The sequence below is a fragment of the Falco rusticolus genome, chromosome Z (assembly GCF_015220075.1).
Source record: "Falco rusticolus isolate bFalRus1 chromosome Z, bFalRus1.pri, whole genome shotgun sequence".
Classification (NCBI taxonomy): domain Eukaryota; kingdom Metazoa; phylum Chordata; class Aves; order Falconiformes; family Falconidae; genus Falco; species Falco rusticolus.
In genome coordinates, this window is record NC_051210.1 from 74,521,990 (window position 1) to 74,543,711 (window position 21,722).

A 21,722-nucleotide genomic window follows, 5' to 3' on the forward strand; every position below is an offset into this window, starting at 1 on the left:
TCTGGGGGCTCTGAGTTGCAAACAGGTGCCTTGCACCCACCAGAGCCCTCAAGCATGGGCTGGATCAGACTGAGCATCAGCTCCAGCCCTGCCAGCCAGGCTGTGGGTCTCCTCGGCCCCACAAGCTACCCAGTGGCAGCTCACCCATGGGTGGGGATGCCGTTAGGCTGCCTGTGCCAGGTAAGGAGCATGGCTGTGGGATTCCTAAGGCCATGGCGGTGGGGCTGTGAGGTTGCACCAGGTGAAATGCAAGCAGTGCTGGGACAGCCTGGCATCTGGGCTGCACTCACAGAGGGCACGGGTGACCCAGCTGGAGTTGGGAGATGCAAGCACATTCATGGATGCTCACAGGTGCACATGTGAATATGCATAGGTGCATATGGGAAAGCACGGAGGCACGCAGGCAGGTAAGTTACCACACTCGTACACGCAGATTACTTGTGCTCCCTCGCACAAACTCAGTGGCATGCACGCTTACACACAGTCACACTCGCACATATGTGTACGAGTGGACATGCTCACGCATGCACACGTACTTGCATACACATGCAGCCATCCATATGTACGAGGAGGCTACAGGGAGCTCCCATGGCGACAGACACCCCTGCCAACGGCTGCCGTGAGGACAGGCCCACGCCGGCACCCATGCAGCGAGGTCCCTGGCACCGAAGGGGACAGAAGGTCTTGTCTCAGGGGTCGTCCCTGGCGGCAGCCCCACGCCCCGGGGACACCCCCAGTACCCGCAGGGACAGCGCCGGACCGCAGCCTCGGGCCCGGCTGGGCGGCGCGGGCGCTGTCCGGGGTGCTGCAGCGCCCCGCCCCCGGGCAGGGCAACACGACGGGGACACGTTGGGGGTTGGGGACACGGGGGGTGCGTGTTTGCGCGTACCAGGCTGCGGAAAGGTTTCCTCTGCCTGTGCAAGTCCGTATAAGCGGGTGCCCCGGGCTGCGGTGGGGTTCCCCCTGTGTGTGTGCTTGTCTCTGTGTGCCCCTGGCTGAAAGATGGCCCCAGGGTGTTTGCTCTGGGGTAGGGGCGCCGGGGTGCAAGACAGCCAAGCCCTGGCACAGAAATCCCACAGCCATAGCACAGCCCAGCACAGCCCACCAGACAGAGCTGGAGTGGGATCGATGCAGCCTTAATTGGGGTCTTGTGTACCCTGTCACTGCCGGGCAGCGCCAGCCACAGCTCATCGAGCGCCAGGGCCCCAGGGAGCCAGGAGGGCGCATGCTGGCCTCATCCCCACTCATTATGCAGCTCAGGGGGTAATGTGTGCTGCCATGCTCCCTGGGGGGCTCGGGGACACAGCTGCTGTCACCTGAGTAACCAGCCCTGATTGATGCCCACTTCCCATGTCCCACAGGGACTGTAATTGAGCAGGAGGGAGGAGACTGAGAATGCGGGAATGATCCAGCCTAGCAGGAAGAACGATGGATCTGGCCTCAGTATTGGGCTGGGGACCCGTGGCTGTGGCATCAGTGTGTGACTACAGGCTCCAGGGATGGGGATAGGGTCGACGGCCTCCTCTCAGCTGCAAGGAGTGGGGGCCAAATTCACTGTGCACTGTGCTGGGCTATGGGCAGCCAGTGCTGTGGCTTCAGCTGTGTTCCAAGTCTCACAGGATGGATGGGACTCTAAGTGGTGGATGTCTGCCAATCCCAAACCCCCCCAGTGCCTGAGTCCCAGGACTGCCTGAATTTCTCACCTTGGGGAAGTAGGTGATCTGTAACCCTCTAGCACAGGCATTTGTATATTGATGGGCATCACCTATCATGCTGGGCACAGGCCACGGTAGAGCCAGTACCCTCTAAACACAGACCAGCACTTTGTGCACAGTCCCTAGCCCTTTCTGCAGTCCCTAGCCACTTCTGCTAATGAAGATATTCCTATTTGTCACCTTTGTAGAACAAAGTTCAGTCCTTCCCCTCTGAAGATATCTCTTCCACAGCCCAGATATCAATCACTGGGAAAAAAGACAGAGCACACAGAGACTCAGCCTGCTCCTCCTGCCCGACTGCTCTGCACAGCTCCTCTAGGGAGATCTGGTGGGCCATAAGAGTTGCTGGGGCCCTGAGCCACACTTCAGATTTCTCCTACAACCTGGCAGTCTGACACAACTCCCTATAGGAACACATCAGGAAGGACAAAGCTCTTTCAGGCCATAGTGGGTTTTGCTCTCAGTAAAGTGCACTGTGAAGATCCCCAAAGCTATCCAGCCTGCATTGACAGCCACATTAACAAAGTACTCACTATTAAGAGATGGTTTTGACCTAAGAACCTGTCTTGGGACCTTGACTGGGTGTTCCCTGGTGCCTAGGATGTGGCAGTGCAACACCCAGCCCCATGCTCACACAGCCTGTGGGGAACACAGACTGCCCTCCAGCTTGGGACAGCTCTGGCAGAGCTGAGGTTGCATAGGCACAACACGACAGTGGCAGGTTGAACAACGGGGTGCAAGGAACATCACAAGGTGCTCTGAAGACTCCTGAACGTCTCCCTCTGTAGTATGAAAATTGTGGTGGTGTATCTTGCACCCTCCTTGGGCTGCTTTATGATCTCAGGAACCCTCATTAGGCCTTACCTCTGTGCAGTTAAGCAGTGAAGTGTCACTTGACTGTACTAGCAACTCATGCACAGTTGAGACGGGAAATGGCACTGGCTGCCGCAGAAACATCCCTTATCTGCACAATACCACCTGCTAGCCTTGGAGCATTCCTTATCTGGACCATATCATTAACAAGTCTAGGAACACTTTATTATGTCTCCAAGTGGTAAGATAACACTGTCAATAGAATGTTCAGAAAAAAATCCATTAATAAACAACACAGATTGTGGCCCGGATGGAATATTACTGATCACAAACAAATCTAAAAAAAACCCAACAAACAACCACAAAAACCAAGGCCCTAAGTGAGGCCCTTTGAGATCTGCTGGGCCACAGCAGGCTGCAAACACTATTTCCCTCTGAGTGGGATGCCTTTCAGGGTTCACAGACTCCCAAGTCTGAGATATGAGGCAGACTATTGCTGAAAACTGACAACAGGACCTGGGCTGTTTTTCCTGCTTCTCAAGCCTCAACCCTTCACCCACTGATTAGTGAAAAGGCATTTAGCCTGAGTATTTCACTGAACCTGAGAGGAACTTTTAATAGATATGTACCTTTGTCCATACATCTCTGTACATCTGTTTGTGTCTGTATACATGATTCAGGTACTTCCTAATAAGTATAGTGTAAGTACTACCATTTTGAATCCATAGTTAAGTCATTTCTATAATTTAATAAATCCTATTTGATTCACTTTGTAAATGATAAATTACTCAACCATTAAGACCTGTTAAAATCCTATGATCAGCGTTAAACTGTGCATATTCCTTATATCCTTTAGAAAATAACCATTGACCAAGTCTGGATCTAGCCACACCTAAGCTCTATTCAGAGTTTAGAAAGTAAGGAGGTCCACTCTGAACTCGTGAGTCAACAGGAGGGTCTCTCTTACCCTTTTACAGTTTTAGTCTCTGTGTAAAACATTCCAGTTTAATTCTGATTCTTTGTGTGATTTATCTGTACAGTAAGTAACAAAGTGAACCTTGCCATGAAACTTTGTGAAGTTGTGCTGCCACAAATTCCTATTAAAACTATTTTGCTCGTACCTTTGATGGTGACTCTTTAAGCAACTTAGCCTAAACCACTCGTTGGTGACAGAAAGTGGTGGATGCTGCTACCATGAATTCATCTCATCCCTTTGAGAGAGCCTTGTAATTGCAAGTGCCGGCTGCAGGCCGTGGTGAGGCAGGGGCTGGCTGCAGCATCCATTAGTGCCTCACTTTTTAGTCAATGTCACCTGCAGCCGTCGATAGGAGAAAGGTGAACCCGGGCAGGCTGAGGCCTGGGGGAAAGCCTGCGGCAGCCTCCTGGATTTCAAAGGCCCCGCATCCACACGGCCCATAGATCGCTGTATCAATTTCTTTTAATATATCCGAGCACCTCTTTCCTGGAGGAGCATGCCGGAATGAAGCGGCGATCGACCGCCCGGGTGGCAGGAGGCCTGCACACCTCCCTCTGCAGTGCAAATCACCATCGACCGGCTGCAGCCTCCCCTCCTCGCCTCTGACGGCGGCTTCGCACCTCCCGCCCCGACCCCCGGGAGCCGCCCCCCTCCATCCCATCCTCCCGGCTCCATCACCCCTTCCCGGCCCGGCGAGCCCCGTCTCCACGGCAACGGCGGCCCCTGGCAACGCGCCGCCATGGCAACGGGCAGGGGCGGGGCGGAAGTGCGCGCTCCTTTTTCCGGCCGGCGGCAAGATGGCGGCAGGGGCGGTGGAGCTGCAGCGGATGCAGTGGCGGCTGGAGGAGCTGGAGCAGCGGGTCGGCGTCGGGGCCTGCGGGCCGTGCAAGGTGCTGGGGGGGGCCCCGCAGCGTCCAGGGGACGGCTCTACCCGCCCTTGGGCCCGGCCCGGCCACCCCTCGGGGCTCGGCCCAGGCCCGGGCCTGGCGGGGGCTGACAGGCCCGTCCTCTTCCTGTGTGCCTCTGCAGGTGGCGGACGAGGTGGGGAAGGTGCAGATGGCGCTGAGCAATATCACCGGCAAGAGGGAGAGGATCAAAATCCTGTTTAAGAAAAGTGGGTGGCCTCGGGGAGGGGGCACCGGGAGGAATCGGAGGGGCTGAGGGAGTTCAAAACCGCTGTGTGGCGTTTCGTTTCTCTAAACAAAAATGCCTTCCGCCCACTTCCCCTCCCTGTCCCCGTGTGACCCCCTTTGATTTTGGACTCTTGTTTTGCATATTTTTCAGAGCAATAAGTAACCGAGTGAGGTCTTTCTGCTTATGATTCTCCCACTCAACTCTTGGGGGTGGGAAGCGGGCTGCTGCAACATGTTGTTTGCTTGATGTCTGCCTTTATTGGTGCAGTGGTTTGCTCTGCCTGAAATGTAGCCCTTGAAAGTTGTTAGAGCATGAGGTCCTGAAATGACTTCTTGCATGCTTGGACTTCTCGGGCATGCTAGAGCAGCTTTCCCCTGTCTGTGTGGTGAGAGCAATAAAAATCACAGACAGGCACTGGTGGATGGATCTGGAGAGCTGCCTCCAAACTGGGGGATATCGGGAGCAGACACCGGAGCAGTGCTTTGTCCTGCAAAGCTGTCTCTTGGCCAAGTTTTGCTGTCTAATATAGCAGAAGGAGCAGGCTGTGTAAGGAATGGCATTGTGGTCCAAGGCTGAGGTGGCCATTCAGTATAAAAATGCAAACCATGTATTTGTAGATGATTTTAATAACCAGGATGGAGGGCTATTGGCTGGTTGGTTTTTTTTTGAGAACAGGAAGAAGCAGGTTTCACTCACCTTTTAATAACATTATCCAAACAAAAAGCAAGTGTTGCAGTTGTCCATAACAAAGCAGTTATTTGGCTTGAACTGTTAGTTCTTGGTCACAGTGCTCCAAAGTCACATATTTTCAACTGCTATAGTAATTAATGAATCTGAAAAAAATTACTCTACGTGGGGAGCGTTTACAAAGTAACCTCATGTATGGCATGGGGGAAAATTGCAGTTGTAAATGCAATAACATCTCTGCTACTGTTTTTCACTCTAGTTGAAGATGTAATAAAATATATTGACCCTCAGTACATTGATAGGATGGCTGTTCCAGATGCCATGAAGCTGCAGTTCATCTTGGCAGGTATGGCATGAAATGAGAGGAGACAGGAGTTTGTTTAGCACTGCAAAAGTTGTCTTTTACCTAAGCTGAATTGGAATGGATTTCTTTTCTTCACTTGTAAGGATCTGGCAAGGCACTCTCTTTAGAGCCATCGGAGAGATGGTTTCTGCAAGGATGTCTGTCACCCATAGTGCTCACTTGTGTACATCCGTGCACATCTTTTTAGTATTGAGCAGTTTAACCCTGAATTAATAAAAGGTTTAAAAGAAAAACTGGAGCTAGAACAGTTTTCGTCACCCTGCTTCTGAATACTGTCAGGTCTGTGACAGAAATGGAAGACCTTTGGATGTATTTTAAATACCTTCTAGCCTTGTCCTCTTTTGCCCCGAAGAATTTGTTTCAGCCTTTTGTTGGTATAGTCTGTGAATGAAACTTGGTGGAGATTCTCCTGCCTTAAACTGGTGAGAAACAAGATCCAGGGATGAGCCACGCAAAAGGCTAAACAAGATTATAAACAAACCCTTTCTGTATAGCTAGATCAGCTCGGAGAGGTACCTCACCAGTACTGCTGAAAAGCCAAAGCAGAGTCTTGTATTTACCAGTGTTGCTTCTTGTCTCTCCCCAACCAGACAAGCAGGTTATTAATTCCCGAGCAGCTCTTCTGGAGCAGGTGAAGAACCTCCAGCCCATCTTGGACAGTGCCAGCATCCAAGGTACGCATGTTCTTCTGCAAGTTTGAGGTGGAAATGCCACCCCACAAGCTGTTGTCTATGCTTTTTTTTTTTTTTTTTTTTTTTTTTTTTTTTTCTTGAGCCTCAGACTAGAGGAGAGGATAGCTAAGCACACAAAACGTGGTGTGAGTAAAGGATGTACAAACTTAGTGGTACGTCTGCTCCTCCCTCATGCTGCTCTCATGTCCCGTGCAAGGTCAAGGAGGTGATAGAATATTTCAGGAACTAGGTTACAGACAGCAGCTTGGCAGAGACAATGGAGACTGGCATGCCATTCCTGCCTTTGAGCTCTTTTACGTCCAGAATATCCCTTGTTCCTGGTGTAGGTAGAGATGCCTTTTTAATTGCTAATCATAACATTAATCCAAGTGGTTTTCTCTGATATAGTTCTTGACTAACTCTCGCTGCAGGCATCCCCTAACTCATGCCATCTAGAAGCAGTCAGCAAGTAAACTTGGTATTTAATGTACAGGGTAGCTAAGGGTTTTTTTATGGTATGGAAGGTGTGTTTGTGTGTATGGCACTACCACTCAGTGAGTGGAGTTCTGCTGTGATGTGCTTGTGCAGAAGGAATGGTCTTTAGTTTGGGAACTAATGCCATGTGCTGTAACACAAATGAAATAGATTTCTCTTCTTTGCTTTCAGCGGTTCCTGACCATGCTACCAAACTACAGCGACTCTCTCAAATACACATACAGCAGCAGGTAGTGTGAATACTCTTGACAGTCTTGACTAGCAGGGAGGAGGAACTATGGGTTAGTGGCTGTACTGACACCACTGTATTTGCAGGCTCATTTACAGCACGTTCTTTCAATCACAGGATATTCATACTGCAATCTTAAAGGAGTTTAAGCACTTGGCAGAGGAAGTAGCCAGGATTTCTGATAGTTGAGTCTGACTGAAAAAAAAAGCTTTGCTTACCATAACCCTGCTCAAAACAGAGGTTTGAGTGACACTTAATAAGCAGTGGAGGGTTTAACCAGCTGGTGTTCCCACTATTAGTGGGGCGCTGAGGTCAGGCATTGCACTCTTCCAGTGTCCTTAGTCTCTGGAAAGCTGTTGATGCTGTCATCTTGTCACTTCACCCTTTCTTTCCCCATTTGAGTGCTTCTGGAGCAGGCAGCGAGCAGCCTGGGAAGTGTCTAATGACCCCTTTCAGCATTTTGCTTTGAGTTTCGGTTCTGGGGCAAGCAAAGCATGGGTGCTGAGGAGAGGCAGGCAGTAGTGCAAGCCCAGGGACTTTAGCGCTTCATCAGCATAGGTGTTTGTAACCTTTCTCTTCACTGTTGAGACCCTTCCAGCTGCAGTGAGTGGCCAGGGTCTGAGCCCTGATCTCAGTACTGGCCTTGGATGAACTTCCCCCCATGCTGTCAGGGACTGGGAGGACAGGTGTGCTTCAACTTATTTATTGCTCACTCACTGCGGCTCCCCTTTTTACAGGAACAGTGTCATGATCTCACTGATGATGTCAAGATTCTCCTTGAAGACTACAACAAAATGGTATCCTTTGAGTCTGGGATCTGACACAGCTGAACTGCTCACCTGTCTCCTGGGGTGCGTTCCCCCATCACATACTGTTGAATCCCCAGCCCTGGGTTTAACAGCTAGTGCTGCTTCTGACGTGACACTTGTGTCCCTGCCATACTTTTAGTAGAGCCAAGGGTCAGAACTGCCCATCCCTGAGACGGGAAGGGTAGGGTGCCACCTGTGAGCCAGAGCCCCTGCACTGGATTTATTCACAGTGTGGCTCAGTGTGAAGAAGTAGCGTAGCCTGCATGCTGGTGCAGAGCTGTCACTGGCCAGTTGGACACTGGCATCTCTGTCAGGTGAATGGTGGTCCCTGTAATCTGCCTGAGCCAAACAGCGGCGCATCCTGGCTGTGTATGATCCCAGTGCTGAGACATGTCCTAAAACCACAAGTGGGTAGAGCAGCTTTGCTCAAGGAAGCCCCTTAAATGCAGTGCTGTACAGTGTTCAGAAAGTGCCTTTTGGACTCCCAACAGTATTTGGTGCTCTGCAGTGGGTCAGCACCTGGATGGTTTGAGTCTGTGCGGGCTTCTACAGCCTGATGCCCCAGGCCTTTTCCTCTCCCAAGGATTTTGGATTCTTAACAGTGCTGTTGGGCTGTCAGGGTACTCTGACCCTGGTTTCTTCCCTGAAGTTTCCACATCTCTTTCCTTAAGAGTCATGTCCAGACCCTGCTTCTCTCCAAGCAGTTTGTCCAGTGGAATGAAATATTGACACGGCTGGAAACAGCCAAGGAAGAGAAACCTGCAGCAGAGTGATAGGAGAGCTGGGAGTGTGGAGAACCTGGGGACCCTGCTAGCCTTGGGTCTCTGGAGAGGCTGAAGCACAGCTTGCACCCTGCTGTCTTAGCATCTTCCCAGTTGGTGCGAGCATGCTGCAAGTGATATCACAGGCTCTTGGGGGGGCACCCTGCGTCCACTGCTGGGCTGTGTTGGCCCCATATTGAAGCCACACTACTTCCTTTTTAATATGCTACTGTTTGCAAATCTTGCACTTCCCTGAAATACATTTTGGTTTGTGACATACTTAAAAATCCCTTTCTGCTCTTACTGTGGACCATAGTAAAGTCCTGAAATGCTAACTGGGTTGTCTTTTTGTTCTTGGGTACAAGGACTCCTTGCACTGTCCCTCCCGTGTGGTTTTCCCCAGGTGGGGAAGTGCAGATGCCTCCTGGCAGCCTGTGAGCCAAGGCCCGCAAGCCCCTTTCAGTCCCACCGCCTTCCCCAGGCGGCGGCACATGCTCTCCTGGCTCGTTCTTCCCATTCTGGTGAGGACTGTGGCCTGGTGGGGCTTTTCCCACAGGCTGTTCCCCCATCTCTGCACTGAGAGGAGACAGCGGCTCTCACCCTTATCCTGCCTCTGCACACCCGAGTGTCTGCTGCAAGTGAGAGCCCTTGGCCGGCTGCTTCCCCTCCGGGGAGCGGTGGGAACTGTGCCTTGCCTGATCTGGCCACAGCCTGGAGTTTCTCCTGGCACAAAGGTCTTGCAGAGTTCCGAGGTCTTGCTTTTGGAAGGGTCCCAAGCCCTTCTGCTCGGCAAGACACGGACCAGCCGTGTGTGACCTGGGAGCTGGCAGCAATGGGGCAGGCTCCAGCAGGGATGTTGGGAGAAGCTTGGCTGTCCCTGCGCCCTCACCTGGCCAGCGAGCTCACACCTGAGCGCACCGCGGCGGGGCTGCAGGCCTGCCGAAAGCCCCCCCCCCGGGGACCCCCGGGTGCCCGTGAAGCGGTGCTGCCCCTAGCCCTGCGCTGGGACCCGACCTTCCTCCGGCTGGGATAACGGGCTGTGCTTTGGGCTGCTTCAGCCAGGCCAGGCGCGCTCGCAGGCGCCCCCGCCGCGGGTGCGCAAAGCGGGCAGCCGCCGTGCCCGGAGCAAGCGGGAGCAGGGAGTGACCATACCGGGAGCGGGACGGCACGGTGCGGCGCCGCCGCCAGCTGCGCCCCGCTGCCCCCGGGGCGGGAGCGCTCGCTCGGGCCTCGGCCGCGGCGGGAGGGGCGTGGCCGCGCCCAGCGCCCCGCCCCGGAACGGTGACGTAGGCAGAAGGTGGGGCGCGAGCTCCGCCCCCCTTCTTCCGCCCGCCCTAGCGCTTGCGCGCGCCCCGTGCCGGCCGCCATCTTGTGGCGAGGGGCTCGCTGAGGCGGCGCAGGTGAGAGCCGATCCCGCACCCCCACCCTGCTCTATCGAGGCCCGGCCTCCTCCTGGGATCCTGTAGGGCATCTGGCTTCTCTGTGGGCCCCTGTAGTGCAGCCCGGCCTCCTCCTGGGCGCCTGCAGCGGCACCTGGCTTCCCCGCAGACCCTCGCAGTGGGGCCTGTTGCTTTCCCCCGTCCGCCTCATCCCTCCCCGTAGCAGCGGCCTGGCCTCCCCTCAGGCCCCTGTGGAAGCCAGCTGGCGTCCCTGCTCCCCCGGCCTCCCGGTTGGCCTCCCACCGGCGGGCGTTCCTTGTCGCAGCGGCCTGGCCTTGCCCGGGGCCCTGTGATACCAGACTCGTCTGCCCTCACTTCGCCAAAGCAGTGGCTTTGGCGAACCCTCGCACCCGCACTGGTCGCAGCCCCCCAGCAGTGGCTTGGCCTTCCGAGCTAGTACTGCAGGGAGTGTGACCTTCCCTACCATTCTCTCTGACAGTTTGCAACCCCATCCTCCATAGCAGCGGTGTCCCTAGCGCCTGTTGCAGTGTCTGGTACTGCTCTTCCCCAGCATAGCCGGGTACGTGCTGGGCCCCCAGGTACCGATGGTGACCTGCTGCTGTGCTGTGGGTGAGGGCCTCGTGGAGGGCATGTGCTTCAGAGGTATAGAGAGGAAACACTGACCTGCCCTGTTTCCACAGGGGATTTGGTACAAGGTGCTGGCTCTGGGTGAAACAGAGTTCATGAGCCTTCAGATAACAAAGCCTTAATGCTGCATGCTTGGGCTTCCTGCCGTGGGGAGGGCAGCGCCCTATGCGGATTAGGCAGATCTCCATCGGGATGCCAGTAGAGGAACCCTGCCTTGGTAGAGAGGGGAGCTGTGAGACTGGACCTCTCTGTCTTTTGTGTTTCCTCAGAGAACCTTTTTTTTGTTTTATCATGTGCCTTTCTGTTGTTCTGCTGCTTGCTGGCCACGTGTCTCCTGCTTGCAACCTCTGGCTTGCCGCTCTGTGACATGCACTGTTTTAAATGTCCGGTCCCTGGCCTTTCACTTAGGCTGGCCAGTCATGGGGCTCAGAGCCCTGCTACCCTGTTTCTATAACATAAGCGAGCTGCTGCAAGTGAGCTATGCCTGGGTTCATTGTGTGCATGTTCTGGTGTGGCTCATGGGGTGCAGCTGTGGTTGGTATTCCCCTGGCTTCTGTTCCCAGTAACCTCAACTCACTTATTTCTTCTCTGTTTTCCCCTGAGATACTGCCTGTATTTTTCACTTCATCCTGCTTAGGCCCACAATACCAACTTTGTTCCTTTCACCGCCTGCCTGTTGGGGCCCAGGCTGCCTTTTGGCAGTGTTTGTGCTGTGGGTACATGCTGAGGAAGACTGGGTACAAGTGACTCCTCAGCATGAAGGACACTCTTGGCTTTTCAGGATCCCTGACTGATGGCTCAGAGTGCCCTTTAGAGGAAGGATTGTAGCTAATGGTGGTGAGAGTTTCTTTGCGCAGCAATTATAGTGGGAGTTTGTATTAACGGATCCATTCTCCTTTCCAGCGCTGCAGAATGGAGAACTATAAGAAGACCAAAATTGTAGAGAAGCCTTGCCCTCAGCCTTTCACCAACCTGCCCCCTGATATTATTGAAATGAAAGTGAAGGATGGGAGCAAAATCAGAAATCTGATGGGCTATGCCATCAGCAAGATGGAGCTGGACTCTGTGAGACAGATTCTTTTCACTGGCTCAGGCAAGGCTGTCAGCAAGACCATTACCTGCGTGGAAATCATGAAACGAAGGCTCAAAGAGCTGCACCAGATCACCAAAGTGCTCTTCAAACAGATTGAAGAGATCTGGGAACCCATTGTGCCTGAGGCAGGCCTCGATGCCTTGACAGTGAAGAGAAACATTCCTGCCATATGTGTCCTACTCAGCAAAGATGCCCTCGATCCTCAGGAGCCAGGATACCAGGCTCCAGGCTCTTTTGACGCCTTCTGGATTGAGACGCTTCAAGCTGAGTCCCAAGGCCAGATGAAGAGGAAGCAGCGTGGAGGCCAGGGAGCTGGCAGCACAGGAAGGCACCCTCAGTCTGCTGGAGGAGCGCCTGGGGAGTCCTGCGCTAAGTCCTGAGATACTGGCACTGCGTTTGGGTGTAATTTGGGGGAGTTACAGAAACAAGCCAGCTGCTGTAGCTGGGAAGCTGTTGCTGAACACAGGGGCTTGCAGGGGAGGGCAGGAGAAGTTAACTGTGTGAAAATGGATGTGGCTGTAACTGTCTGAAACTGTGTTTTGGCAAGTTCCCTTGTCAAAGGCTGCCAGGCTGTGCTCCTTCACATGTGGTTCGGGGAGGACACGAGTCACCTCTGCTTGACCAAGAACTGTTTGCGTCTTGTCAGTGAGCTGCGGCAAACGGCCGCTCACTGAATGCAGTTTCAGCTGCTTGGGGTGGTACAGCAGCCCAGGCAGCAGGTGTGCGTGCCAGGCTGCTTTTGTGGTGGTGGGTGGAGGTGACTTGCTGTGGTACAGAGGGGAGATGTGGATTCTCCTGGCTGCCACCTGCATCACCAGAGCTCTTGTGAGCGGGCATGGGGCTGGGTTGGCTACTTCTGTGCTTCAGAGTCCCATCTGCTGAACCTGTCAGGCAGTTTGATTGTTGGACTGCAGGGATACAACTCCATCTGCGATTGTGTGCATGTAGTGCCCTTTCTGTCCTCCTTTCCCCTTGGTGGAGCTGACAGTTACACTTACCTCTGCCAAAGTGGCAGGAGTCAACTTGTAACCAGCCTGAAATCCTGTAGTTGTGCAAGGGCCCTGGGATTGTGGTAATGGTAAGCTCCAAAGGGCCCTGTTCTTGCCCCTTTCTGCTCCATTACAATGCACAGAGATGTGTTTTAAAATAAAGTTTCCTCTTCACGCAACATGAACTTTGTCATGTCTTCCTCATCCCACTGGAGGTCACCCTGTAAGCGTTGTTGGTGGGGCTGCGGCTGCCAGCTGAAACGTGCTCTTTGAGCGAGAGGGGACCTGCTGCTCCGCGTTTGTCACTCTCATGATGGTGAATGGACTATGATGTGAGGGGGTGAGGTTTTCATCGTGCCTTCAGCGTTCACCTTTAATATCCAGGTTGGGGTTTTTTTATGGGAAGCTTTTTTGCTAATTTTTTGTTGTTCCTTTAAACCAACTAGAACTGTAGTCTCAAAAAGACTCGGCCCAAACTCTGCTGGGTGAGGCAAAGGAGCAGCATCTTTTCTTCCCCAGTGGTTTCACTTCTGGAACAACTCTGGCAGGTAGCACTGGGCAGGAGGAAAAGTGTTGTTCCCTGTGACAGGCTGAGCTCTTGCCAGAACAACCCCTGCTCACACTGTGTTCCAGGTGCTGCCTGTCCTGCCCGCTCTTCCCGGGTCACTGCCTGTGTTGGCGAGCTCCAGCTGGACCTGACGTCTGCTTTGTCAAGTCAATGGGAAACAATACAAGTATTAAAGAAGAGATTTTTGCCTAAACCAGGGGAGCAGAAGAGCCACGGTGCGTTACCCGTGTGACCCAATGCCTTCACAGGCAAGACTTCATGCACCTGCATTGCACACAGGCGCTCACTTTACACCATCATGAGTTTTCTCACTGGCCAAGTGCCCAGCGTGAGCCAGGTTGGTGCCAGGTGTACATGCCTCCTCCTCCCCTTCTGCTGGGAGTCTCTTGCACTCTGCCCCAGCATTGTCCCTGGAGCTAATGAAGTGCTTGAGGAAATGCCCGGACTTCTTTGCTGTGCCAGTGCAGGTGAAACCCGGGAACACGGCAGAGTTAGGATGATTTACCTCAGTGCTGTTCGCAGCTGCTTTCTCTCTTCCGTTTAAGGTGGAGACTGCTTGTCTTGACTAATTGGCAGATTAGCGATAAACACCAAGGAAAGATGCTTGGACGACTGATCAGATGGCTTCTGACATTGTAACTGGCAATGTGTTTGTGTTTGTTTACACTTAAAAACACCCTCTTAGTGGAGAGCTAGATTCTCAATCAGCCTGTGTAATCCTCCCTCGTGGTGGCATGTTTAATGCCTTCTCATCAAAGCTGCAAAGTGATTTTTATTTTTGTTTTGCTGTTTGAAAGTTACCCTCGGCTCACTGTGGCAGCTCTGCTGGCTGCTGTGGCACCTGGCAGCACCCAGAGCTTTCCTTCCCAGTGGCCAGAGAGAGAGCAGCCACCCATCGTACCCCCGAGCCCTCGAGCAGCCAAGGAGAGGTCCCAGCTCTCTGAGGAATCTGCTCTTCACCTGTTCTTCATCCAGCTGCTTCTTTCCCCTGGTGTGACACACCGTATGGGGCTCCCTGTGCCCCAAGAGGCTGCAGCAGATCCCCGCTGTGTCACTGCCGTGTGTCTGTGCCACCAGATGGACGCATGGCCTGGCCGTGGCTTTCAGAATAGCTGCAGGTGGGACCCCTCCACGGCGCTGGGGAGAGCCCCCTGTGTGCCCCCAGCCAGATCTCCCCTGGGTGCGTCAGCTGTGTCCTTCATCAGGCGCATCCCCCCTTCTGAGTGACCCCACAGTAGCGCATCTCTGGCTCTTGTCCCTGGCAGTCACGGCTCAGCAGGGCTGTGGCACGCCGGCACCAGGGGACAGGCTGCCGCGTGCCTCAGTTTCCCACCGCACAGGACACGGAGAAGCCAGCTGTGCCCATGAGGCCACCACTGCCCAGATTCCCAGGGCGCTGGATGTCCCTAAGTGACCAGTGTCCATCCCGTTTCCCTGCCTCCACGGACGGTGGTGGTGCCTGTGATCACCCCGCCTGCCTGCCGCCCCCGTGCCCCAGCCAGGCCCCCAGCCCAGCCCTGGCCACTCCATCGCCACTGTCCTCACGCCCCGGTGTGCACGGGGCCAGGGTGCACGTGCGTGTACAAACGTGTGCACACGTGTGTACGGGGCGGGGCAGGCAGCGGCAGGGAGTGCCAGGCAGCGGCCCCCGGGCTGGGCAGGGCAGGCAGGGCCCGTGTGGGCCACGGAAGCCGGGCAGCGCAGGCCAGAGGGCAGGCCCAGCAGCGCGGGCGGGACGGGTCGGGTAGCGCAGGAGGGCAAGCACAGCAGCCGGACGGAACGGCGGGGCGGGGCGGGGCGGGGCGGGGCAGGGCGGGGCAGGGCGCGCCGGGCCGGGCCGCGGGGGCGGGGCGGGGGGGCGGGAGAGGGGTCGGGCCGGGCCGGGCCGGGCCGGCAGAGCGCGCGCTGCCCGGCGGCGTCCCGCGCCGCTCACGTGGGCGCCGGCCGAGGCGGGGCGGGCCCTGAGCCGAGTGCTCGTCCAATGGTGCACGAACGGCAGGGGGCGGCCACCAATGGTGGGGGCGGGGCGGGGGCGGGACACGATTAGGCCCCGCCCCCCAGTGCCGGCGGGAGGGAGCGTGCAGCGCGCGGGGCTGCGGCACCCACCGAGCGGCCCGCGGCGGGACCGCGACCGGGGTCCTCCGCACCGCCTCCGCCACCGCGCACCGGCGGGCCGCTCCGCTCCGCACCGCCACCGCGCACCGGGGCCCGGCGCCCGCACGCCGCCCCGCGTCGGGACCTCGCCCCGGGACCTCCGCTCCGCGCCGGCCCCGGCAGCGCTGCCCGCCCGCCCGCCCGCCGGCGGTGTCCCGGTGGCTCCCGGGGCGGAGCGGAGCGGGGGCAGGTAGGTCGCAGGGGGCCGGGGCCCCGCGGCGCGAGGGCGGGTTCGGCGGGACCTGTTGCTGCCCGGTTTCCCGCTGCGGGCCGGCGGCTCCGCGCCTGTCCCGCTCCTCGGCGGCGCGGGGGATCGGGGCACCGGGGACCCCCGGCACCGGGGCTTTGCCCCACCCGGGCAAAAAGCACAAGGGGGGCTGCCCCGGCGCCCCGCACGCTGCCTGGCCAGCTGCCCGCCCCGCTTTAGCGAGCGGGACTCACGGCGGGATCCAGGCGGCAGGAAGGGCGGGCGGCGAGGGGGCTGGAGCTGGGCCGAGGCCGCCCAGAGGCACCGCGGGTGCCCCGGGGAGCGGGGTTTGGGCTGGGCTGGGGCGACGCCACTCCCGCTGTGGACGCTTCCAGCATGGTGGCCCTCGCAGGGGTCCGGGGGCCACAGCCGCGGTGTGGGATGCCGGAAAGGTCCCCCAGACCGCAGCTGGAAGGACAGGTCCCGCCAAGCCCCAGCGGAGCCCCTTGGGCCCCGAGGTCGCTGCCTGCCGGCACCCTCACAGCCCACCCCGAGGAGCTGGGGCAGCCTGTGCCCGTGGTGATGCTGACTTTCTCCCTTCCAGGTGCTGGAGGGAGGAGGGGGGGTCCCCGTGTCTTCTGCCCTGCCAGAGGAGGTGGAAACCAAGAGAAAGCTCTGATCGAGCCTTCCCAGCACCACAGAGAAGCTGTGAGCAGCCAAACTCACAAACAGGGTGACACCATCCTGCCGCCTGCCTGGCCCCATCTCCATCCCACTGCCAGCACTGCCACCATCCCCTTTGTCCCCTGCCAATGCCAGCAGGTGAAGGCTGCGTGCTCAATCCCTGCACTGGCATCCTAAGTGTGGGGCCAAGCTGTGGGCCCCGCTTTTTCCTGAGGGACAGTGGCAATGGGGTCTGCTCTCTCCACTGGAGCTGTCGTGGCAATTTCTTTTAACTGTGTCATTGCGTTGCTTATCCTCATCCTCTTCCTCATCCTCTGCAAGGCCTGCAGGACCCCCTCATGCCCCAAGAAGAGCCCAGCTTCTGATATGGATGAAGCAAGGAACGAAGAGAAGTACCTGCTGCAGCCCTGAGCTGCCTGAGGACTTGAGTACCCAGCTGTGCCAAAGGAGTCGCACCAGTGCGGATGCTGGCACTGGGACTGAGGTGCTGGACTGCGCATGATGAGTGCAGAGGGGATGCTGAGCTGCTCACAGGGGCCATGACATGGGCCACAGCCCTTCACCTGGGTGGTTTCGGTGTGGGAAGTCCCTGCAGATGCCCACAGTGATTATGGGGATAGAGAGACAGTGGCTGGGGATGTGCTACAGGGACAACCCTGCCTGTCCCAGCAGCCAGCGAGCACAGCAGGAGCCCTGCCCTCAAGGGCACCCCGTGTATGGGGACAGCCCATGGGCTCCTCCCTGGCGCTCGTGGCCCAGGCCAGTGACCACCGTGTCACGCGCCCGAGTGGGGCTGGATTGGGAATCGGAGAGGGGAGGCAGCAAGGCTGGCACAGGCATCTGTCCCTGAGCAGGCTGGCTGCCCCATGGTGCAGTGCCCCTGGTGGGACCCCCACAGCTCTGGCCCCGCTGGCCGAGCAGGGTGTTACTGGCCTGGGTGTCTGGGGGTGGCCCCAGGGTGCCGTGTGCCCCCAGCTTCAGGAGGGCTTTTGGTGCCTGTCTGCCCCAGCAGCCAGTTTAATGAGCCACAAGAGGGTCTGCATGGCCTTTCCATTCGTCCCCAGTCTGTCTGTCAGTCCCCTCCAGCATTAGCATCAACACCAACAGGCTAACTGCCCTCCTTGATGGGTGTGCAACCCTGCCTGCTCCCAGCCAAGGCCAGCTGGTGGGATCTGACCTGTCCACGGGCAGCAGACATGCTCTCATTGGCATCCCCATCCCTGCTGAGAGCAGCCTGGGATGGCTTTTTGCTGGGGAGGTGGGAGATATGGGAAGATAAGCATCTTCCCTTATCAGCATTGAAGGGTCTCCCAGCCCCATCACTCCCCAGGGACCACTGTGGCTCTGCAGGAAGGGATGCTGGTGGTCTGGTTTGTCCCCAGGCCTGGCAGCTGCCTGCAGGTGCTGTGTGTTTTGGAGGGCTCTGCCCTGCCCATCCTAGAGCAGAGCAATAGCTGAGGTCCCCACTGGCACAACCACTGCCATAAGGGGACAGAAAGGTGCGTTGTGCTGGGAAGGGTGCCAGCCAGGGTGCCTGCATAGGCTTGGCCAGGCCTGGCAGACCCTGTGGTTCCTCCCCATGTCAGGCATAGCTAACGCATCCCTTTGCAGCATTTTTACTAGACTAATAAACTAATAGTAGGAACGAGGCGGTGTCTCTGACCTCTGCCCAGCGCCTGAAAAATTTGGAGGAGGCGGCATGTCCTGCCAATCTGCAGGGTGAGGAAAGTCTGCCCCAGGGCTGGTGGCCAGTGTCCCTGCAGGACTGTGGGTGGTTTTCTGGGTGGTGGCCACAAAGAAGGGCTCATGTCTACATCCATTTGTGGTTTTTAGGTGCTGGGTGGGAAACCTGGCTGGATATTTCATGCCCACAGAATGTCTGTCTGGGCTGGGGGCATGCAGCTGTCAGCAGGGAGCAGCCCCCAGCCCAGGTGCTAGAGACACTGGAGAGGTTCCAGGCTGTGGCTTTAAGTTACAGTGATGCTTGCAGGGGACACAGGCCGGCTGAGTGCATGGAGGAGCTCTGCCACCACCCCTGCCCAGTGGACTGAGCAGCTTTGGTCCCCAGTCCTGGCAGCTGGGCACAGGGCTCCAGCAGTGACAGCCCATCCCTGCTCATCGGCATGCATCAAGGCCACCGTGGCTCCTGCTGTGGCAGCTAATCCCTCTGCTGAAAAGTGCTGGAGCTGTGCGAAGGCTCTGCAAACCCCAGCACACAGCCGTTCCTGCAGCTACCAGCTGGGGAGAGGCAGCCGAGCCCCGTGCTGAGCCCCGCTGCGGAGAGGGGAGCTGTGAGCATCCTGAAGCTGGTGGCTGCCAGCTACTGTGATATGCTGGCTGGAGTGATGGCACGTCCCTCTCCCACAGCCACAGAAGTCCAGGCCAGGTCCCCAGCCACCCTTTGGCTTAGGCTACCACCTCAAAATCAAGGGGGCCATGTGTGGCTGACCCCACCAAATGGCTGTAGGGCTGCAGCTCAGTGATCAGTCTCTTTGGCCACCACTCACAGTGGGACTGGCTGCCACGAAGCTGTAGCCCTGAGGCCTCCCTGTGGCTGGGGGGACCAGCCCTCACCTGCCCTCCATGGGACTCTCACCCAGCCCCAGCCAAGGGTGGGGAGGAGCTAAGGGCTGTGCTGCTCTGGGGGACCAAGCGCGGTGAGCTCCGCCTGACCCCTGACACGACTGCACAACACAGCTCTCGCAGCACCTCCGTTTATTTGTCCAGGCACAGAGGCGAAGCGTTCCCGCTATGCAAAGAGCGGGCGGCACAAGGCCCATGGCTTGCATGCCAAGCAGCTGCTGATCAAAGCCGGGCTTGTTCGGCCAGCGTCCCCTGGCAGCGCCATCATTCCTTCCCGCTCACTTGCCTGCCTTGCTCTCCAGATCTCTCACCAAGTTAAGCAGCTTGTCCAGCTTTGCAATTTCTACCTCAGGGCCCTTCTTAACCTCCTGGCCTTTCTTCTCCTGTAAAGAAAGCAAGTGGGGCAGAACTGTGAGCAGGGAGGACCAGAGGGATGGGGAAGGGTCCAGCTCAGGGAGGGCTGCTGTGTGGCAGCTCTCAGCCCTTGCTGGGGGCTGATCCACAGGGAAATGCACCTGCCTGTCCCCATATTTCAAGCCCGAGTGCCACGAGATGTGTAAAAGCCCCCATGGGGTGGGGAAGGGTACTAGGGAAAGGTTTGGGTGGGGATGGGAGCGGATCTGTTGATCCACAGCAAAACAAACCATCTTCAGCCTCTCTCCTTCCAGCCCTTCTCAGCCCCATAGGACTAGACTACCCTCTAAGACCCACAGCTTCTCCCCCCCACCCCAGGGAGGTGCCAGGCATGCACAGCTCTTAGGGCAGTGACGGCAATGCAGATGTCCCAACCTTCCCAAAATGGTCCCACAATGCCCATCCCACGCCGGCGCTCCTGGGCAGAGGCAGCCATAGCAGTGGGGATCAGCCCTTTTGCACACAAATGGCTTTTCCCAGGAGGGCAGGGGGGTGCTGAGAGCCCCTAACCTGGGGGGCAGAAGTGAGTCAGGGCTCCCAGATGAGCTGTTAGCTCCTCCTTGAGGCTCTCTTGCCTCTGGGCACCCCCTGAGCATCCCACAGGACAGCCCTGTGCCTCACTGCACACCACTGTGCCAATCCCGATGTGTGCCCCACCGTGGGCAGGGAGGACAAGCCCTTCCCACAGTTCCCCAGCACCTGTCCCAAGCCCACAGAACGGCTCCCACCCTGGGTGCTAGAGCAAACAGCCAGCATCTTGGGAGAAATGTTGCATGAGGGAAATATGCCTGTCCAGCTCAGTCCTCACTTGCTTGGAAGCAGCAGGAGCTTCCAGGCCTGGTGGGGGATGTTATCTCTGCTAAGGGTACCAGTGCTACCCAATGCTTTGGGTAAAGTGTGTCCCCCCGCAGCTGTGGGCTGCAGCATCAGTGTGTTGCTCTCATGGGAGCTCAGTAGCTTTGGGAAAGTGATAACCATGTTTGGGCTCTCCAAGTACATATGGCAGACACAGCTGCAGCAGAGGAATTTTTTTCCAGCCTGCATTCAGCCCACCAAGCCCTCATGAAGCCCAGCATCTACCCCATGGGGTTCCTCCAAAGCAGCATCCACCCAGTTGCCACATCCTGTCACTCAGTGCTGCCTTCCACTCACAGCCTTTCCCTTTGCCAACCTGCTGGCTCTTGCCTTCCCTCCAGATTTCGGAGGGTCCCTGTCTTGGAGCTGTGAAGCTCCTCCATGCTCAGCATGGCTCTGGGCACCCCAGAAAGCAGATGCAAAGCACAGGTGAGCAGGAGCGCTGATGCCCAGCCTGGCAGGTGGGCTTGAGAAAGGTGGTGGCAGGGGCACCAGCCACTAGACTTGGAGCTAGCCTGCAGAAAGCTGCTGTGCTGGCTCCTCCTGGCATCCAAGCACAGCTTCTACACGGGGATGCTCTCGGAAGGCCACGGGAGCAGCACTCAGCATCTGAGCAAGGAGGATGCTGGCTTTCTTCTCTCCCTGCTCAGAAAAGATCAATCCTTCTGCTGAATCAGCTCCTCTAATGGCCCCAGGCATAGCAAATACAAACACACACCTTTCCTTCAGTGCTGGAAAGAAACATGGGGGCACAACAAAGAGAAGCTTGTAGGGCTGCAGGAATCTTGCTGTGTTTCTCCAGAAAACACGGGCATTACTGAAGGTGATGACTACTGGGAAATAATTCCTCAGGGGATCCCTGGGCTTCTCCCTCATCCCAGCTCAGCACAGCCCCGACAGAGCAGAGGTTTCTTTGACTGCCAGAGGGAAAGGCTGGGATGAAAGCAGCCCTGGGGGGTGAGCAGGGAAACCTGGAAACCCCTCTGCTCTCAAGAAGACAGCCTCAGTCCTTGCCTGAGCACTGGGGTCAAGCCAAAGTTGTTTTCATTTACCGAGTCCATCAATTGCATGCTGGGACAGTGCTGGTTTGTATTAATGCCACTAAGTGAGCAATGCCCTTTGTGGCTCTGGCCTGGGCAGTGGGAGCGATGTTTGTACTAACGGCTCACGTCACAGCTGAGCATCTCTCTGAGTGAGAGTGTTGGGATAAACACAGCTGCTCAGGGTATTTCAGGACTTAGCTATTTCTGCAGAAAAGCTGCTTTGCTGTCTGACAGCATTCAAAACACTCCCTTTGGCACCCTGCGTCACACATAGCTCTATACACAGGTCCTTGGGACAGGCCAAAGAGGCAACTGCTTTGCTCAGCTAGGAAAAGGAGCCATGTCCCATCAATGTATTTCCATCCCAAGCCCTTTGATCTCCCCACTGGTAGGGTCAGGGAGGGTCCCTGTGACTGATGCCCTCCAGGTAGTAACTCCAGGTCAAGGGGACCATGTCTGAGCCTTGCTGAA

The 21,722-nt window shown here is 56.8% G+C and overlaps 4 protein-coding genes across 10 annotated transcripts in view; 3 read left to right on the plus strand and 1 right to left on the minus strand.

The window, feature by feature from the left end:
- The first annotated feature begins 4,276 nt into the window (after positions 1–4,276).
- On the plus strand, positions 4,277–8,989 carry DCTN3 (dynactin subunit 3). Of its 2 annotated transcripts, XM_037374074.1 has the most exons (7): positions 4,277–4,394; positions 4,534–4,618; positions 5,585–5,671; positions 6,280–6,363; positions 7,027–7,085; positions 7,822–7,881; positions 8,577–8,989. In XM_037374074.1, exons 1-7 carry the CDS (start codon positions 4,302–4,304, stop codon positions 8,664–8,666), a joined length of 558 nt encoding a protein of 185 aa, XP_037229971.1. In that variant the 5' UTR covers positions 4,277–4,301; the 3' UTR covers positions 8,667–8,989. The 2 variants fall into 2 exon arrangements, with proteins under 2 accessions (XP_037229971.1, XP_037229972.1); XM_037374075.1 differs by lacking the exon at positions 5,585–5,671.
- On the plus strand, positions 7,912–12,944 carry RPP25L (ribonuclease P/MRP subunit p25 like). 4 transcript variants are annotated; one of them, XM_037374071.1, is made up of 3 exons: positions 10,003–10,054; positions 10,533–10,613; positions 11,585–12,944. In XM_037374071.1, the coding sequence occupies exon 3, from the start codon at positions 11,594–11,596 to the stop codon at positions 12,152–12,154; it is 561 nt and encodes a 186-aa protein (XP_037229968.1). In that variant the 5' UTR covers positions 10,003–10,054; positions 10,533–10,613; positions 11,585–11,593; the 3' UTR covers positions 12,155–12,944. The 4 variants fall into 4 exon arrangements, with proteins under 4 accessions (XP_037229969.1, XP_037229967.1, XP_037229968.1 ...); XM_037374072.1 differs by lacking the exons at positions 10,003–10,054; positions 10,533–10,613 and adding an exon at positions 7,912–7,935; XM_037374070.1 differs by lacking the exon at positions 10,533–10,613 and having other exon boundaries at positions 9,979–10,054.
- A 2,423-nt stretch (positions 12,945–15,367) lies between these two features.
- ENHO (energy homeostasis associated) lies at positions 15,368–18,004 on the plus strand. Its single transcript, XM_037374395.1, has 2 exons — positions 15,368–15,675; positions 16,277–18,004. Exon 2 carries the CDS (start codon positions 16,582–16,584, stop codon positions 16,765–16,767), a length of 186 nt encoding a protein of 61 aa, XP_037230292.1. The 5' UTR covers positions 15,368–15,675; positions 16,277–16,581; the 3' UTR covers positions 16,768–18,004.
- Positions 18,005–19,065: 1,061 nt separating this feature from the next.
- DNAI1 (dynein axonemal intermediate chain 1) overlaps positions 19,066–21,722 on the minus strand; it is a 152,209-nt gene continuing 149,552 nt past the window's right edge. For all 3 annotated transcript variants that reach the window (XM_037374567.1, XM_037374565.1, XM_037374568.1), the window contains one exon: positions 19,066–19,322. In XM_037374567.1, coding sequence (XP_037230464.1) covers positions 19,218–19,322 — 105 coding nt within the window. In that variant the 3' untranslated portion in view covers positions 19,066–19,217. The remainder of the gene's footprint in view (positions 19,323–21,722) is intronic.